Here is a 20,537-nt window from a genome sequence, read left to right on the forward strand (position 1 = left end):
GAGCTTCTACTTCTTTGTTTGCAAAGTAAGGGGACTGGAATACATGACAGCTAAGGGCTTTGTAAATGCTGACAGTCTTTACATGACAGTCTTTAAATTCTAAAGTAGATTTCCACAAAATTTTAAAAATTCAAACACAAAAATTCTTATTGCTGATAAGGAAAGTTCCAAGACTTCACTTGTCAATAGCAAAATACTCAATGATTAAAGTAAAGCTGAGAAGAACATCATCTTTTTGTCCTGTCACTGTGGCAACCAAGTACGCTGGCCCAACTCCATTCATCTGGTGGTCTGAAGACGGGCACAGACAAACACCATATGGGAAAATAAAGACACTCAAGTGCATTGATTGGATGCCAGCTCAGGCTCACTCCATCATGGCTGTTTGCATCATACAAAAATATGTAATAATTAAAAATAACTAAAAGAACGTTGTTTATACTGGTAAATAAATGTCATCGGATGACTACCTAACAATCCATATTCAATGAGTTTCACATACCACAAATATTTTAGACCTGATTTCAAACCTTTTTTTTTAAACAAATGACAAAACTGAGGCCCAGAGAGGGAAAATGACTCACCCAAGGATACACTGCTAGTTATAGGTAGAGCCAAGATCAAGACTGGTTCCTGACTCTTAGCATGGAAGCCCTCTCATCTCATAAGAGCAGCTTTCAAGGTCTCTGTAGAGAAGACAGACCAGGGCCTAACGTGAATGGACCTACAAAGCCCAGCGCTTAAACCCAGGGAAGTGTTCAAGATGAACAGACGGGGAGACAGAGAGGGCCCGAATTCCCACCCCACGCCCGGCTCCTGGGTAACCAGGTGTCACGGGCCCAGGTAGGCTTCCAATCTTGTTAGTGGGGAGAAACGAGGCCATGCAAAGGAAGCTGCTGAAAGTAAGCAACCAAGGACATGGCCTAAAAAATCCAAGGACGCTTTTCACCTCCGTCATCACCTGCATTCCACTCCCAAGTCACGTAGGCATCTTTTGCAAACTTCTGCTTAGAGGAAAACACAACGAGGCTGCCGTTTGGTGGGTGCCTAGTACATACCAGGTGATGTGTTTGGTACTCTCACTTTTATTGTCTTATTTGATCCTCATGAAAATTTTGCTAAGTTTTCAGCCCTATTTTGCAGATGAGGAAACAGGTGAGGAAAGGTGTCACACGAATGGTGAGTATAGAATCTGACTCGAACCGAAGCCAGAGGCTCTCTACCACACCGCTGAGTCTTCTCCCGGCCTCTGGGTCACCGGCTGCCTGAGTCAGGCCAAGCCACTAACCTCCCCCCAAGGGGGATACGCGGCTGGTCCATCTTCTTGAATTAGCCTCTAAAACAGCAACAGGATTTATCTAGATTCTACCTGGATGCACTGAGTTCACAACTCATTTTAGGAGAGAAAAGATAGGTGATAAACAACTCGGCTTGGAAGTTTAAGTTGTCCACACAGCTTTCTCCAGTGAAATGAATTAAAAAAAAAAAATTTCTCCCAAGTCATAACTTCCAGAGTGAGATTCCAGAGGCCCACTTCAAGTACACGGTGTATTAACAAACATAACATTCGGAGATGTCAGGGGAGGCAGAAAGAATTCACTTACACTTATGTCGAGACTGCAAAGGCTAGCAGCATCTTCATCTTGGGTGCTCTGCTTCCGTTTTCGCTGCAAAACAAATGATAAAACAAAGTTCCAATGTAAACAGAGAGTATGGCTTTGATGAAGGAAAGAAAGAAGCAACCAAGTAGCACATGCAATCCTTACTGGTTCCACTATGCTACTCAAACCTTTAACCAAGCTACATAAATGAACAGTTCTAAGAGGACCTGAGAATTAGGAGGAACTATTAAGCTCTAGGATAATTGGTTTATATTATTATTCTTATTCATGCTGCTACAGTTGGTTTCTTTCTGTGTTTCCCTTTTCTAAATGTCGACATATGTCAAGGCTTAGAAATTCAGGTACAAAGTTCAGATTCTGACTAATTTGTAAGAAGAGATTAGACTGGAAAGAAAATCTAATTCACTTGAAGATACTCCATCTCTAGAGCTGCCTTGTACTTGGGTGATTTAAATTTGTTCTAAAACTCAGCCAAGGTCCGAATGTAATCACAGACCACAACGCTGGAAAGAACCTCAGACATCTTCTCTAACCTTCCTATTTTGTAGCCATAAAACCCCAAATTCAGCAAAAGTCACTATTGAACTGAAGATAATTGTATTTGAAATGAATTTATAAATTTTTGACTAAGGCAGTGTGCCAAGTTAGACTTGGAAAAATGTTTTTTCCTTTTCACAAAAAGAAAAGAAATTTCATCTACAAACCACAATAAAGCTCATCAAAGATACATTCATTTCTCTTCTGCATCCTTAGCTTAACCAACCAGTCAAGTGTTTCTTAAGTCCCTAATCCATGACTTGCTAAATCTCCAAGCTACCAAAAGACCAGAATCACTGGCCTGAGGTAACGAGAGAGTCTAGAGACATCTGGACTCTTCAATTTCCAAAAAAGTCTACCTCCTCCTCCTTCTCCTCTATCAGAACCCTGAGCTTACACAAAGGCAGAGACTGGAAAGCAGCCGGAGCTGCTCTTGCCTATATTACTATAATTGTTCAATAATTTCTTCACTTCAACAAAGGTAGCTGAGCATCTACTATGTGCCAGGCCCTGCGTTTGCCCCCAGGAATGCAAAGGTCAGGCAAAGGTCTGCCACACCATCATGTAGCAGAGACAGATCTATTACTATTGACTATAACATGGTAAGATGCAAACATCTTAGAGAAAGTCACTTCACTTCTCTTAACCCTTTCTCAACTCCAAGGTGAGGGGCGGGGGTGGTGGTGATGACATTAGCTTCTATTCTCAAAGGGAGAAGAATAAATGCAGTAACGCACTTTAGACCTTAGCAGAGGGCCTGGTACACAGCAGGTGCTTCAAACATGGGTTGGAGGACTCTAGAAGCACAGTGAGGGAGGTCTTCCCAGAGGACGAGGCTTTGAACAGGTCTAAAGGAAGAATAAGAGTTTGCCAGACAGAGGGTGGGGGGAGGGGACTGGGGCCTCTTTTTGCATAGGCAGCTACCTAGATACTTCAGATCTCAGAGGCGAACATGGTTCTCTCCAGAGCAGCAGAGTTCTAGATCTCTGTATCTTTCCACTGAAGCAGTGATGCCACATGCACAGAATCACCTGAGGACTGATTCAGAGATGCCAGGAGCCACTCCAGGATGGCCCCCAGGAATCAGCACTATTAAGCTCACCAAGCAATGTTTAGGATGTCAGACACTCCGCTTAGGGGGTGGTGGGGGCTTGAGAAGATGGTGCCAACAGCCACTTCAGGCACACTTGCCATTTTTGAGGATGCTTCATGTTTGTACAAGGGCCTGGCTCTTATTGACTCACCATCCAGGTACAATTAAAAACAGCACTGTGGTGTCAGTGAAAGTAATTCACAGGCTTATTTTGTACGGGGATTTTTTGAGGTGGGCACAGGCAAGGGATTTCCCATGCTACAGGTAAATAAACTGAGGTCAGGAAAGAGAAGCAATTTGCTCAAAGTTACATGGCTACAGTGTAACACTCTGAATCCAGGATTCTAATTCCTAGGGCAAAAAACCCTTTCCCTGCACACTTTAAAGTATGTGTGGCAGTAGGTTATGGCCCACCTGCCACCTGGAATGTCTGGTAGGGTCTGCTTGGGGCACTGTATGGAGAAGGACCACATGGCATAGCAAATGGGAGAATGCTGTGATCAATGAGCAACATGTGCTTGGGTGTGGTGTGAGGAACAGCTACTTGGGTGTTCTGCTGCCTAGAGTAAACCATGCGCTCCCTGAGTTCAGCTTCTCTTGCCTTGAGAGGCTACACTATTACACCTGGGAACTTGGGAGGTGCCATGAGGAGGCTGAGGCTCTGGGGTGTTATCCATACATGGGAAATGATGTCTGCCAGACAGGCTGCATTGAGGACCCTAGGTGATATGTGGCAAGGCCTGGCACATAGTATGTGCACAATAAATGGCAGCTCCTGTTATGTGTTTCACAGACGACACGTTACACAGATGTCTGCTGCTACCTGGTATTGTCAGATAACAGAATTTTATGGTGTTATACTTCTATTCCCAGGGCTCAACAATTTTGCCAACCTGACATGTTGATAGTAGCCTGGTACCCCTAGATACCACAACGGTGAATGAGACAGGATAATAAGGGAAGCCCTTCACCTCACAGGTACCCAGCCATCTTCAGGCCAACTCAACACACTACCCAGCTTCCCTAACACCCCAGTCCCTGCCAGATACTTCCACAGACCCCAAGTGTCAAGTTCAGAAGACAAATGTCCTCTAATGGCCTTTTTAATTAAGCCACAGACAGTTAATCTGGGATAGAATGATCTCCTTAAGAAACCCACACACTTTACAATAAAAAAGCTGCTTGGGCCGGGCGTGGTGGCTCACACCTGTAATCCTAGCTCTCTGGGAGGCCGAGGCGGGCGGATTGCTCAAGGTCAGGAGTTCAAAACCAGCCTGAGCAAGAGCGAGACCCCGTCTCTACTATAAATAGAAAGAAATTAATTGGCCAACTGATATGTATATAAAAAATTAGCCGGGCATGGTGGCGCATGCCTGTAGTCCCAGCTACTCGGGAGGCTGAGGCAGAAGGATCACTCGAGCCCAGGAGTTTGAGGTTGCTGTGAGCTAGGCTGACGCCATGGCACTCACTCTAGCCTGGACAACAAAGTGAGACTCTGTCTCAAAAAAAAAAAAGCTGCTTGGATTATGAAAGTGGATTTTCTTTCTAATTTTCATTACATACAATGGTGACTGACCACAACTAGCAACAACAACAAAAAAAAACAGCCTGAAGTTTAAACTCTGGGCTCGAAGCAAAAACTTCACAAGGCATTGCTCAATCATCTGTAACTTCACTCTGTGTGCACTGAGCACTTTTGACATGCAGAGCCCTGTCCCGGGATGCAGCACTGAATGAGCTAGGCGTGTTCCCTGCCCACTGGTTAAGGGTGAAAAGAAAACAAAATAATTACAGATTGTGATCTCGGCTGTGAATGAGCCAGGCAAGGTGGTGAGACAGAGACTAGCAGGGGGACCCATTTTTGAGAGATCATTTTATTTGTTTGTTTGTTTTCTGGTTTTTGGTTGACCTTTTCATGAGACATAAGCCCATGGAGGCAAGACTTGGTCTGCCATGGTCACAATACCAGAGCCTGGTACAATACCTGCTACATGGCCAGCATCCCCCAAAATAGTATCTCTTCATTATTTTTGTTGATGCCCTTGGTCTTCTTCCCATTGAGAAGCTTATCGTCTTCACCGATTACTTCAGAGGGGAACAAGTGGAGACAGTAGAGGGGACCCATCCCACCAGCCAGGCCTGCGCCGCCAACCCAGGGGATAAAGGGCTTGCAGGTGGAAGAGCCACACTCAAGAACTGCATATGCCATCTCCCAGGAACTGGAATTTCTAAAATATTGGGAAGCTGAGCTCATGCCAATTATCTACAGAACAACTCTTGGAAGAAATCACCAGTTGCAAACAATCCATGGAGACATGGACAAATGAGCATCTCAGAAAGCACAGGTTGCAGCAGGATGCTGCACTCATGCTGAACTTCAAAGCAATTCATTATGATAGTAAGACTAATAATAATGGCAGTGCTAGCCTATTACACACTCCCTGAATGTCAGTCACTGAGCTAAATCCTTATATAATGATCTCATTCCATCCTCCCGACCAGGCCATGAAGTAGGTAGGAACTATAACATAATTACCTTCATTCTACAGAGGAGGAGATGGAAGCTCAGAGAGCAGCAGGCGCTTGCCCGAGGTTTTACGATTAGCAAGTGGTAGAGCCTGGATTCAGGCCCAGATTTGTCCTACTCCAAGCTCTGTGCTTCCCCACCATGCTGTCCTATCCCAGAGTCTGGGACAGCACATCATACCTGCAGAGAAGGTCTAAGAAAGTGTTGAGCATGAGTAATGTGAGAGGACACACCTTTGTAACTTTTATTCTGTACTAGAGAATTGACCTTGAAGACCACAGCACACTGTCTAGACCAACCCAATTTTGTGGTTCTTCCCAATTTTAAGAGCTCCCACTGCCTGCCATCAGGTAGGCTAGGGCCTGCGCAAAGTCCCTGCTATTTTCCTTCCTCTGCATCAGTGACCAGCATTCGGTGACCTGGGGGAGTTCTGAGGCAGGAAGGACACCGTGTGTGAGTTGTGCATTTATACACTTGCTCTGACAGGTTCCCAGCCAATATGAGGAGCTGAGGCCCCACCCTGTTACTCTTGTCAAATTTACTTCCCTTTCAACCATGGAAACAAAGTACCTTGGGTGAGCCCAGTAATTGTGCTATAGTCTGTGCTCTCTGATTTCAGCACAGATCTTTAAACCCCTGAAGCCCTACGCAGAGCAGTAGGTCAGTGAATAATTTCTGAATGGGCAACTAAAAGAAGGACTGAATAAAAGAGGCCAGTGTTCTTGAGGGGACGCCCTTCCCTTCCGCTAACCACCTGGCCACCAAAATTAAATCAAAACCTCAAAAGCGAAGGTCACTGAAGGCTGAAATTCTTCAACCTCAGATTTCTCTGGAGACTTAAAACCTGCGAGTTCAAGCTAACATTCTTGCTTTTCAAATAAGAAGGAGCTTTTTCCTTACTAGTAGTGGCATTTATTTCTTGTAAAATACATAGACATGTTAAAGGAAATCACAGTTGTTTAGACATTGATCCAAGTGGGACTCTGGCCATTTCTACTCCTACAAGAAGGAATGTCAGATCTGTCCAAGGCTGAAGTGCCCATGACCAGCGAGTCTATCCATGCACTGCCTTAAGTGACAACATGGACCCTGAGTCCCTGTGCTTGAAGAGCAAGTAATCCAAGATAGATAACACCTCACACGGAAGGGAAACAGCCAGCAGAGCCGAACCATGAATGAGCTGAATGGCACCTGAACTCTTTGTCTCAACACCTACTTACCCATCTGGGGGTGAGGAGGAAAGGCAGTTACAGAGGAGAATTTGTGGGAACGACAGACCTGCGTGTAGTATCTGAGTCCTTAGCCCCATAGATTACGGATTTGATGGCGACAATTTCTAGATGGGCTGGAGTGCTGTAAAAGCCCTCCCATGCTTCTTGATTCAAAAAAAGACCAGGAGGTCCCTTTGTTGATTTGCAAAAGAGCAGAGCCTTGCTGGACACATGTTCACATGTGAGGTCTCAGAGAGGCATGAGTGCCCCTGTAGGGACCAGGTGAATTCTGCCAGAGACTTGTTGCTGATCACTCCACCCTGCTGTCCTGAATCTTTAAGCCTTCATCTGCACCTTCATCTGCACCTTCCGACCCACTTCCACAATGCATTATTGTTTCCTGAGCCACTGTGTGGCTATCTCCTTTTAAGATTGGCTACTTTCTGGTAGCACTAGGCAGATGTCTAAGTCTCATCAGTAAACTGCCCATGAACAAGCTGCTTTTCCTGCTGTTCTAGGGAGGCTCTCTGTGAAGAGCCCTGATCCTGACGGCACCCATCAGCAGACGGGTTCTCAGAAGAGCTGGCCCTGGTCCAAGCCTTAATATCTTATTCTTAGTTGGCATGGCTTCCATCCCCTCAAGACCCAAATTCCTCTTGGAACCCTTTGCAGTTCTGAGAATCACCAGGCGCCTTCTAACACACAAGAGGAGGCACGCAATGCCAGCACCGGGCGCCTGTTCTAAGCCAAGCGCTGCACTCCCAGTTCAGTGGGCCGCCCCATTTAAGCTTCTCCGTAACACAGCGTGAGCAAGCACTGCTGTGTTTCACAGAGACCACGCTGCAGCTCAGGAAGGCTGCAGTAGCTCCCTCAAGGACACGGCGTGAGTGGGTGCGGGGGAGGGGACTTTCCCGAGGCCAGCCTGACTGCCAGACCACTGGTCTTTCTGCCATGTGATGCTATTTCTCCATTTGTATTATTTAAAAACATATGTTTCCCTTAAATTAATATATTAGAATAATGTAAAATACAATTAAACATAATATGTGTTTCAAAACAATATAAAAAGGCTCACAAAGCATTTACCTATATATTTCAAGGAAATTATGAGCATAAATGGCGGCCGAGTGCAGTGGCTCAAGCCTGTAATCCTAGCACTCTGGGAGGCCGAGGAGGGCGGATTGTTTGACCTCAGGAGTTCGAGACCAGCCTGAGCAAGAGCGAGACCCTGTCTTTGCTAAAAAAATAGAAATAAATTAATTGGTCAACTAAAAATATATAGAAAAGTTAGCTGGTCATGGTGGCGCATGCCTGTAGCCCCAGCTACTTGAGAGGCTGAGGCAGGAAGATCTCTCGAGCCCAGGAGTTTGAGCTATGAGCTAGGCTGATGCCACAGCACTGTAGCCAGGGCAACAAGAGTGAGACTGTCTCCAAAAAAAAGCACAAATGGGACAGACTGAGTTCAAAATCCAGCTCCACTTTTTGGTATATGACATGACTTTAGGCAAGTGGCTTCTTTATTCTGTCATTCACTCAACAGGTATTTACTGAGGATCTAGTACATGCCAGGCAGGTTCTAAGTGTGTGGGGTATAGTAGTGTCTATAAAACACTTCTATAAGCCTTGTTTTCTCCGTCATGGGGTTACTTCAAGGATTAAAGGAGATAAAATATTTAGAACAGGGCCAGCTATATGGCAAGGGATTTTTTAATCCTTTGCACTTGGATGTTGAGTGTGACTCGACATGGTTAGCAAAAATTATAGAGACTAAAATTTTTCTTTGAATGTATCAATAATTTAAAATATAAAAAATCCAAATAAATAAGTTTATATGAAAAGAAACTCCAGTTTTTTATTCTACTGCCACACTTTGTAAAATCTGGGGTATTTAAAAAATTAAATCCTGAGTAGAATAAAGGAATCAAGAAAAAAGCAAGCAAGTGCCAAGGGTTAAAATGGTAATTATTATTGCTACTATCACCATTACTATAATTACTATTACTATGATTGTCACTTGGTACAATTGCTTTGTTGTTATTTGACACTAAGAGGGAGGCAGGGAGGATATTGGAGATGGGGGAGCCTGAGGGCTAACAGCAGCTCTGAGATGCTGTCAGACCCCTTCCATCAGCTTGGCCCCAGAGGGCTACCCACAGATGCTCTCTGGATACCTTTGGTCACGTTTGCAGTGTGTCATTTCCACTTTTGTCACAAAGACAAGGACAAATGCAAGCCTCACTTAGCTTTAAATGGCTAAGATTGAATTGATTAGTGTCAGAACAACCCTGTTATTTAATCTCAGGGCTTTTCTATTTAATAACCAGGTGACCAGAGCAGCAAAACGCACTGACGGACAGAGTGCGGCTCCTGACTTGGCAGCAAATAGTCCCTCATTAGTTGTTTGCAGTTATTCAATTTAAAGCAGATCTTGAACCTTTTCGATTTATCTCTTTGCTGGCAAACAGCTTTGGTGGCTTTGGAGGCTTTGCCTTTTGATGCCTTGCCTTTCATCTGCACCTTCCTTGGGGAGAGATTAGCAAAGGATTTTGTGTTCTTGTACTTGCCCTTAGCTGGAACTTGGCTTGCTACACTCACGTTTGAGCAGGGAGAGAATCCACATTTTGTTTTTCTCTGGTCTAGAGCTCCAGGGGTGAGCAGGAGGATCGAGAGAGGGAACCCTGCTCCATTCTTAATACATGGCTTTTTTCTTTCCCCTTTTTAAAACATCTTACCTTTTCCAGCATCCAGGAGCCCTAGGACTTTTTTCTAGATTCTCTTCAATGTGCTTAGAGGGTAGAGAACCTGGAAATTGTGATGCTTTCTGAGCTATGGGCAAATAATTTTGACTAACATAATATGCAATTTTGTGCCCGGATGTCATTAACTATAGTTTGAAGATGTTAGGGGGCTCTGAAGTCAGACCTGTGAGTTTATATCTTAGGTGTGCCATACATTTGTTGTGGAACCTTATGTATATCACTTCACCTCTTTGAACCTCAGTTTTTTTATCTATAAAATGGGGACACTAATAGTACCCCACTAGTGTTGTGGGAGTTAAATAGATCAACGTGCACAACGGCCTTCGCACAAAGCCTGGCGCTCAATAGCTACTCAAATATTAACTAGTAGTAGTAGTAGCAACAGCAGCAGTAACAGCAAGTGAGTGCAGGCACCAGGGGAAAAATCATAAAGAAAACACTTAAAATGTCTAAAAGTATACTCATTAACTTGATTTTGGCCAACCAGGAAAAACCCCTATTACGATTTTAGCCACAGAACGCCTGGGCCTTAGCTTGTTTGGAAGCACAGTTGAGACAGTATTGGCCGAGGAAAGGTCTTCCTCTCCCACGGGAAGGAAAAAGTGTCCAACCAAGTAAACGGGAGGAGCAGGGAGCGGCGGCCGGCCTGCAGGGCCGCACCCCCTGCACTGCCAGCGGCAGGACTGCCATTCAGCGGGCATTTCCAGACCACTCTTCTCCCTGAAACAGTCCAGGCCAGAGGAGCAGGAGAAAAAACGGAAACTTTGTCTACCCAGGGCAGAGGGCTGGCCAGAAAGATTGTTTTCTGGAAAGATTGTCCAGAAAATTTTCCAGAAAGATTGTCCCAGGAAAACACCCATTATGGGTGGGAGAAGGGTTTCATATTCACACAGATGTTCAACAGTGGAGTGTGACAAGAGCACAGAATCAAATTAACCAGAGCACTTTTTTCTAAGCCTTCTAAATTACTATAATTATTTAATATTTTTTCCTACTGGCTCTCAGAAGCACTGAATTGGGTTCATCAAAGTCCCTGGTTTATAACACACTATTATCACTGGAGCTCCTCTGACCCTCTTTTATTGGTTTATTCACTCATTTTTTAATACTACAATAAACTCCTATTTCTTAAAATTCTTCACTGATGAAATTGTTTGAAGCTATTATCAACAAAAATATTATCCATCTATATGTAGTTTAGGGAATGTCCAAATAATTGTTTAATTTATAGAAAATTGCTCCATGTAACCAATCAACATAGACTGTCCAAATGCATGATTCAAATTCAAAGTGCTTATCATCCCCAATAATACTGAGAACCTGAAATTACAAGGAGAGTTCTCAGTTCTTCATTCATGCTTTGCTTGTGCTCTTGCCTTCTCCAACCTAGAAATGCCCCCAGTGCTGTGATACCTTATCAGCCACAACACCCCACGGACACATGAGCAGTTCCCCAAACGCCAACAGGCCTTTAACCACAGGGAGAACAAGGCTTCCCTTTGGCCACTGGTGTCTGGAACAGCTAGTCCTCATAGTAATTGGCTGCACATAGCAGAGATAAAAAATGCAAGGGAAATGGGCTGCCCTTGCCAAGCGGACCTGTAAATCAGGACATTCCTTTAAATAAACAAAAGGCTCCCTTGCAGAACCATTTGGCGTTGTCTCCCATGTTGAAACTCGCAGTCTCAGTTGCTGAAGTTTGTTTTCTTCATTGCATATTCTGGCTGCTCAGAGTAGCCCCTACTCTCTTCCCTTTGCTGGGATTGATAACAACTGTCTGTTAAGAATCCACTGCCTGCTGGGTGCTTTACATGCATTATAGCCAATCCTTACAGCGGCACAAAGAAGTTAATACACATAAGAAAACTGAGGCTTCAAGAGTTTGAATGACTTGACTGAGGCTCCTCTATGAGTGTCAGGTCCAGGCCCTTGTGTGGCAGATACCGCCGGCCCACGTCCCCTCCACAATCACCACTGCCCTGCACACTTCAGCTTTCCACGGGCCAGAGAGGCTGGGGAGCCAATGCCCCTGGCAGCAGCCTTCTACCCATGATGGACGGGAGCTGGCAGACAACTACCCCAGCTTTCTGAGGCCCAGGGGGACAGCTCTGAGGTGTGGACTCAGGCTTGGTTCACACTGGAATCACCTGGGTCTACCCAACTACATTCTTCCTGAGGGCAGGGACTGCATCTCTTTTGTTACCTGATGTAGCTAGAGCAGCTTGCACAGTGCCTGGTACTCAATACGTACTCAATGAAATCTTTGTTGAATGAATGAAACTATAGAATAAAATTCATTTGTCTGAGTCTCCTATTGCTCCTGGGTTTCTATTGTGAAAAGTCAGAAATGTCACGGGCTCCAGAATCAAAAATGATATTTTATGGCAGTACTTGTTAGCATTTAGTCTTCCTGAAAAGGTATTCTACATCTTTAGATTTGCCATTTTGTAGGCAAGTTCATTTGTTTACATGTGTCAGTCAACAAACATTTGTTGAGCTTTCTCTGTGTGCTGAGTTAGGCCTTAGAAATGCTGGGAAAGTTCTGGACATGAAAGAATCCTAGTCTTAGTAACACACTGTTTTCCTTCGAAATAGATTAAATGCTGGATAAATACGCTTTGAACATGCAAAATCCAAGTCTCAGTTTCAGACTTTAGGATAAAAGTGATTGGGATGGACTTTGAAACAAATATTCAGGATTAGAAAATTTAGCATGAAGTACTGTTCCCATTCTCTGCAGCCCATTAGTGGCTCGTCACAACTCTTACTTTTTACTCAGAACTTGACAGAACACGACAGTGCCGCTAAAGAAGGAATGCCCTGAATACCTGCATGTCCCTGGTGTTTAGGGGCTCTTTGCCTCCCTCCCTGTAATTTAGGGTTGTGGTGAGCCCCTCCTCCACTTTCAAAGACAGGTGCAGGAGGAAAGTGTCCCTCTAATCACAGTTGACATCTTTCCAGACACCACATCAGGAATGCTAACTGGCTTTCACGGTGTTCTGACCGCCTCTCTGCAGACTACTGCAAGAGCATTATTCCCAAGTCAGTCAGGACCATGCTGAAGGCTGGTGCCTCCCCTGCGCTGAATGACCTCTAGCTGGGCAGGGAGAGGGACCTTTGTCATAGGGACAGTCCATGGCTGTTCTTGAGGCTCCAGTGGCCTCCAGAGGCCACACACTGAGGACATGGATTAGGAGGCTTTGTTGGCATACTGAAGTCCACTGTTCTGAGGGTAAGGGTAATTACTACAGTTACCGTACTTATAGTTGTTTCTTTCCTACAGAGAGAGAGGGACACCTTTAACCACTTCGGTACGATCATCGACTATAGTTGCAGCCACAGATGAACGCGCACAGCCAGGCGTCGGCTGTAGTCGACAGCCACAGATGAACACGCACGACCCAGAAGAACGCGCACAGCCCGGCGTCAGATGTAGCCGACAGCCACAGAAGAACGCGCACAGCCCGGGTCAGCTGTAGCCGACAGCTACAGATGAACGCGCACAGCCAGGCGTCGGCTGTAGTCGACAGCCACAGATGAACACGCACGACCCAGATGAACACGCACAGCCCGGCGTCAGATGTAGCCAACAACCACAGATGAACACGCACAGCCCGGCGTCAGATGTAGCCGACAGCCACAGATGAACACGCACGACCCAGATGAACACGCACAGCCCGGCGTCAGATGTAGCCGACAACCACAGATGAACACGCATAGCCCGGCGTCGGCTGTAGCCGACAGCCACAGATGAACGCGCACAGCGACTTCAGCTGACAGCTGTGATATGACTTTTCTAATTTTTCATTTATCAAAATAAAATTGTGAGCATTTAAAAATAACGTAATGAAAACATACATGTCTATGTTACCTATTCTGATTTACATTACAAGTAAAGCAAAACCAGCTCTCAGTGCTCTCGAGCTTTCCTCACCACGCGAGCCAAGACGGGCTCGCGGTCAATGCACGGCCCGAGCTGTCGTGCGGGCTGTGGCGCCGGCTGTAGGCACGGTTTCGCAGCTGGTGAACGCCGTACCGAAGTGGTTAAGGACAAACAGCCAGCCTCTTATGAGACTTTCCGATTTTTTTTTTTTTTGGAGGAGAGCTATTTTTGATTAAATAATCCTTAAATCGTCTTCTTCTTGGGCCTAAGGAATTGTGCCCCAGCTGAGACCCAACCAGATCCTGCGGCGGTGTCTGGGCTGACTGGCTGCCCTACAGGAGCTTGCGGGCCTGCAGCGCGGAGGGTCAGCAGGCCCCACAGAGCCCCGTGGGCAGTGCACAGCAGGCCTGAGGGCCCAGGGTGGTCGGGGAGAGGGCGTGGGAGTCCCTGAAGAGGGCAGACTGTGCAGGTTATCTGTAAATTTGTTTTGTCTTACTTTTGCCAACTTTATTTTAACATAATTTTACACTTATAGAAAAGTTTGCAAGTCTAAAACAAAATGCTACTGAATACTCTTTACCCAGATTCACTGATTGCTTACATTTTGCTCCATTTGCTTTATCTCTGTCTCTCGGAGAGAGAGACATATGAATATAAATTATATTTCTTCTTAAATATTTAAGAATGAGTTGCAGGCATTATGTCCCTTCAGCCCCTAAATACTTCAGTGTGGATTTCCTAAGAGCAAGAGCCTCTTAAACAGCATAATTATTATCAAAAGCAGGAAAGCTGACATTGACAAAATAACTCATTCACCACTCATTTTTAAAACATGCCAACTATTCTGATAATATATTTTATAGTTATTGTTTTTCCTGGTCCAGATGCCAAGTCAAGACCCTGCATTGTGTTTATTGTCGTGTATTCTTTAGTCTCCTTTAATCTGAAACAGTTCCCTAGGCTTTCTTTGTGTTTCTTGATTTTAACAATTTTGAAGAGTACAGGCCAGTTATGTTGTACAATTTCCTTCAATGTGGGTTTATTAGAAGTTTCTTCATGATTAGATTCAGGTTATGCATTAAAAAAAAAACATTTAGAGTGATCAAAGAGCACCTTTTTTTTTTAGTTTGTGCATTTTTCATACAAATATGACAGAAGTGACATGGCATCTTTCTCAGTACATCATATCAGAAGCTACATGGTATCAGCTTGTCCCAATATTGGTGACATTTGCTTTGATTATTTAGTTCAAGGGACATCCTCTAAGTTTCTCCATTGTAAAGTTACTATTTTTCCATTTTTAAGTAGTAAGTAAACTGAAACTATGGAAATGTCTTATCCCTCATGAAATGTTAGCATATCAGCATTGGCGATTTTTTTTTTTTTTTTTTTTTGAGACAGGGTCTCACTTTGTTGCCCAGGCTACAGTGAGTGCTGTGGCATCAGCCTAGCTCACAGCAACCTCAAACTCCTGGGCTTAGGTAATCCTTCTGCCTCAGCCTCCCGAGTAGCTGGGACTACAGGCATGCGCCACCATGCCCGGCTTTTTTCTATATATATATTAGTTGGCCAATTAATTTCTTTCTATTTATAGTAGAGACGGGGTCTCGCTCTTGCTCAGGCTGGTTTCGAACTCTTGACCTCGAGCAATCTGCCCACTTCGGCCTCCCATAGAGCTAGGATTACAGGCGTGAACCACCGCGCCCGGCCAGCATTGATGATTTTTAACTCCATCATCCCTTTTATGTTTATGAGTTAGCATTTTCCTGTTCAAAAGAGCTTTTTCCTTCTCCACTATTTATTTATTCATTTATTTACATCAATGTGGGCTCAGAGATTCCTGCTTTATTCAGTGGGTTGTAACCTGTTACTATCATTATTCATTTTGATGTTCAGATTGTCCCCAAGTTGGCTAGGGACAGCCCTGCAAGCTGGTGCCTGTGTCCAGCTTGTTCACAAACTATATTAAAATAAAGCTGGCCATGATTCTTAGAGCACTTCATTACTTTTTGATACAAAAAGATGTTCCAGGCTGTTCTTGTATTTTCCCTGCCCCAGCCCTGGAATCAGCCTTTTCTCCAAGGAGCCCCAGTTCCTTTTAGTGGAGAATGGTATTTAGAAACCAAGATCTGGGCACTAGGTGTGTTCTTTGCTCCTGGGGTGTCATTGCTTCTGTGTTCTCTCATTAAATAGAGACAGGAAAAAATATGAATGTGTATGTGTCTAACCATGGACTCATTCTGATGCTTCCATTTCCAATCTAACTATATGTATCTATTTTTAAAAACACCTTTAGGCATGTCTTCTTTCTTTAGTACCATATGCTCACCATCTGTCTTAGTTCAGGGTTCCCCTAAGGCAGATCCTGGGGTAAAGATGTAGGTATCAGCTATTTACACGGGAGATGAGCCCTAGGAGAACTGCTGGGGAGTGGGGAAGTGAGATGGCAGACAGGAGGGAAGCCAAACATCACGGGGCCAGCAGGTCACAGCTGTGGCAGCTGGAGTCCCAGCCACTGGGACCACCCGAGGGAGCACGTGAAGCACACTTCGTGATTTTGCACTGAGGGGTAAAAGTGGGTAGTTTCGATGCCCCAACTCCTCCCCTCATTAATGGAGGGTGGGGTGCATGGGGATGCTCGCTGCCTTGGCTGGAAACCCTGTCAGGTAGAAGGAGATAGGAAGCCACAGTGTGAACAGGAGTCCCTGCAGATGGGATCTGGGGTGGCCGGGCCAGATGGGCGGCGCTGGAAGAGTCTGCGACGACAGCCTCTAATCAGCATCAGACCCCACGATGAGAAAGTCATCACCTTGTCAGTTCATCCTCTATCCTGACTCCATCAAGAAGAAAGGCTCAAGTTGGGGCTGCTTCAGCTTTAACACCCCTCATGTTTATCAAGCTCAATTTTTCTTTTCTTGGTGCAAAGAGGCTCAGGCAACAGCATCTAGTTAGAATTTAGTTACATTGTTCTGTGCATATTTATTTATCTTAATAGTTACATTCTATTTATGGCAAGCATACTGGTTTTCTATTTATCATAGTAATATAAACTTTCCATTAAAGATAAGTATGAAAGGAAAAACTTTCATATTTTGCTTTGTAAAGAATTATTAAGTCTTTTTCAATGTTAAGGGCTATGGTCAAAGGGGATTTACAAATGAGTGAGGTTTGAAAACACTTTCTTTGCAGACGGAGTGGAAGGAGCCTCTCATAATTGTCATACAAAGTAACTGCCCCGTGCATTTTGCCACTATGACAAGTCCAGAAAAAGCAACTCTCTGTGGCCCTCTCCCCCGGGATGACTGAAAAGGGACTCTTCCTTTTTCCCCGTCCTTTATGGAGAGGATCTGGACCGTTCCTGGCACTGTACCTTGTGTCTGCCCAGTCATGGATTAAAAATGAAATTTATATCTAATAGGTCTAACTTTAGCCACAGGAAATGGGAGCGCTTGGGCGACACAAAAGGGCTAGCCACTCTTTGTTTGAGGATGTGCATGTTATCTTTACTTAACCTTCTTCCTCCCCTCTTTGGGCGGGAGGGAGTGGCGGCGAGGTGGGAGGGCGGGAAGCTGGCCTGCTCGGTCTGTTTCCTGGTTGGTCTGGAGCAGTTTCCCCTCTGCAGTCACAGTCCTGACTCTCAACTATATGTTACATGTTGTCGGGACCAAGTGATGCCCACTTTTGGAAGTGTTCTAACAAACATTTTGAACATGAAAATCACCCTTTAACTGAGAATTTAAAGACCCTCTATGTTGCAAACATCTAGACACCTTGAGTGCAGATAGGAAATGCTTCTGTAAAAAACCCAGTTAAACCTAGATGCTGCTCTACAACTTCCATTTACTCATCTGCTCCCGCTGTTACAATGTACACAATTTGCAGAAATCTGTTTTATACTTTATATCCAAAGTTGCCAGATCACAACTGATGTTATCTTTTTCTTAACGATAAATAGCAAAATAGAGTCACTTGGAACAACCATTACCTGGGTTGCCATCTACTTTTTTAAGGCCATAGAACCAGCTTTGTGACCATAGGCATTTCACTTTCCCTCTCTGGCTCAGTTTCACTCTCTGTAAACTGAGGGAGTTAGACCAGGTGACCTCTAAAGTTTCTTTCTAACAGTCCGTGCATTTGTGACAACATGTGGTCAAGGGGATTGCTGGGTGGGAGAACATAGGCAATGAGCATGGCAGAGATTGGAAAACTCTTTCTAGAAATAAGTAAGAGTCTTGATTTGCCTCAATACAGATCACAATAGCCCTATCTGTAAATGATGTTTTTGAGACATAAGGTCTGTGTTCAGGCACCAGCAGGACCCGTGCACAGCAAAAAGAAGGTGACCCACAAAAAGAAGGTGCATCGAACAAAGGTGTTTCCATGGGTGCCCCTGAGGGCCCAATGGTCAATGCAAGTGAACCAAAAACACAAGGGATTAGGAGAAGAAAGAAAGACAGGACAAAAAGGGTAATGAACAAGAGAGAGGCAAAGACGCACATACATACACACAGTTGATTTTCACTGTTCATAGCAGTTACGTTACATAACGGTACCATGAACACTGAGTGAGTGAATGCTAAACCGTCGCTCCTAGGGGAAACACAAGGCTAAGTTTCTGAGAGCCTCTGGTTGTAAATTTTTGTCAACCAATCAGTAAATAACCTTGTTTTATGTGTGTTTCTGCTTAAAGATGCCTCACTTACCATGCAGGGTGCCCCAAAGTCACCACACATAGGGAAAATGGGAAATTGTAGCTGAATGTACATTTACAAAATATTCATTACAAAATTTCACAAAATGTTTCCTTTGTATGGAGACTTTCGGGACACCCTGTATATTGTTGATTGATTCATTAACACTGAATTTATGGCTGACATCATAACTCATGCCTGAAGGAGGCTTATCTAACACACATATTTTCTCTGTAAGGTACATCAAGTCTTCTTGTGCTTGGAAACGCTAGACAGCACTCTAGCACTGTGCATAGGATTCCTTTTAAACAATGAAATCACAAACAAAAAGCATGAAAATGTGAACAACATGGCACTAGACAGACCACAGAAAGGATACTTGCTCACAGTATGAGAGCTGGAACAAGAGGGCAGCACATCACCTTGTTCAGCCTCAGCCGGGAGCGTGCGGGTCAGGAGACCAAGCTGTCTGCTGCTCTGCGCGTGTCTGTGAACGACGGCAAAAGCGCCACAGGTACGGGCCTGGGGCTTCCCATAGAGGTGAGGCAAATTCACAGACATGGAGTCCAAGAGTAATGAAGATCTATAGTGTGTGTACGTATATAATTACATACATATGTGTGTAAACATGTATGTGTATATAATATACATATACACAGAGAGAGAGAAAGCAAAAAAGAAAAGAAATGCATGAAATGATAAAATGAGTGTTTCATCCAAAAGCGCTTTGAGGGCTGATGCACAGAGCAGGGACAGCCCCCCACCCATGGGACTGCACCCTCTGCCCCAGAATGAAAGTGTGGGGCTTTTTCTCCAAAAAGTACTGTGTCTATAGCTGACTAAAGCAGAGCAGCATGCCAAGCATGTGGCCCTTCTCAGGGCAGGACCCTGCACAGGTGGCAGCTAGGGAGGCCGGCCCTGGCTCCAGTCCTGCAGGAAGGCCTGCCCAGGCGAGGGCACGGGAACATCCCTAGAAGGCGATCCACACTCTTGCACTGCACTTGCATGCCCACGCCTCTGGTCTTGGCTTAATGCCCCACACACCAGCCCAGGTCAGGCTTCAGAGAAAGGCCCAATTTCTCCTCCCTCAGGAAGATCCAAGTGGCTTCAAATTACAGCAAACACCACAAGAACAAGAACAGTTAATTGGGGTCCTTGGATCACACTTTAAGAACCACTGTTTCAGCCCACCCTCCACTCTGCCACGTTGTCATTCACACAAATACAGTCACGTCACTTCCTGCTTCCTTCAAGCCAACTCTGGCTGCCTGTGGCTCATGAAGTCCAAACTCTGCTCACTAAACCTTTCCCATCTGGCCAATCCACATCTGTCCAGAATCCATTACTTTCCTCCTTTACATACTGAGTTCTCTGCCCACACTGGGCACCCATGGGTGCCTGAACCTGTCCTGCCCACTCATGCCTCTCAGCCTCAGCCTTTCTCCTGCCTGAAGGACTCTTCTGTATCTTTTACAACCCAGTCGAAAGGTCACCTCCTCTAGAAGGCTTCTCTGATTCACACTTCCCTTAGAAGTTTCCTCTTTTTATTTTTTAGATATTTATTTTTTGAATAGGCAATGCAAATGCATGAGATTAAATTCCTTTTTGGAATATATATACAATAAGTAGACCTCTCTCATACCCCAACCAACCCTTCCTCTCCCAGGAGGCCACCACAGTCCTTGGCCCCTTCTACGTTCTTCTAGAGCTCCTCTAGACATAATAAGCAAATCATTTATCTACCCAAATGCTAACACACCGTGTACATTGCTCTACACTTGCTTAACACTATATCTTGGAAAGCCTTCCATGACATCAAATAAAAAATGGCCCCATTTTTTCAATAGTTGCAAATTACATTTTTAAAATGTGCCATAATTTATTAATCTAAGTCCTCCATGACTGGGTAGGTATGTGGTTTCCAATCTTCTGCAACAAATACCCTTTTATATAAACCAGTTTACATGCCTGGGAGACTCTGTAATATTAATATCCATGAATGGAACTGCTGCATCCAAGAGAATGTATATTTGTAATTTTGATAAACATTGCCAAATTGTCCTCTATAAATCCTGCTCTAATTTATACTCCCAGGGGCCACGCATAAAAGCTTTTGCCACCCTTGCCAAATAGTGTCATCCAACTTTTTAATCTTTGCCAACATGGTAGGTGAAAAATGATACATTTCTCTAATAAGATCAAATCTCTAGAGTT

The 20,537-nt window shown here is 44.6% G+C and overlaps 1 protein-coding gene across 4 annotated transcripts in view; it reads right to left on the bottom strand.

The window, feature by feature from the left end:
• Nucleotides 1-20,537, bottom strand: part of ARHGEF3 (Rho guanine nucleotide exchange factor 3) — a 304,041-nt gene that overhangs the window by 132,010 nt on the left and 151,494 nt on the right. For all 4 annotated transcript variants that reach the window (XM_012765619.3, XM_076008798.1, XM_012765621.3 and 1 more), the window contains one exon: nt 1,605-1,667. In XM_012765619.3, coding sequence (XP_012621073.2) covers nt 1,605-1,667 — 63 coding nt within the window. The remainder of the gene's footprint in view (nt 1-1,604; nt 1,668-20,537) is intronic.

This window comes from Microcebus murinus, chromosome 1 (assembly GCF_040939455.1).
Source record: "Microcebus murinus isolate Inina chromosome 1, M.murinus_Inina_mat1.0, whole genome shotgun sequence".
In the NCBI taxonomy this organism is placed as follows: Eukaryota; Metazoa; Chordata; class Mammalia; order Primates; family Cheirogaleidae; genus Microcebus; species Microcebus murinus.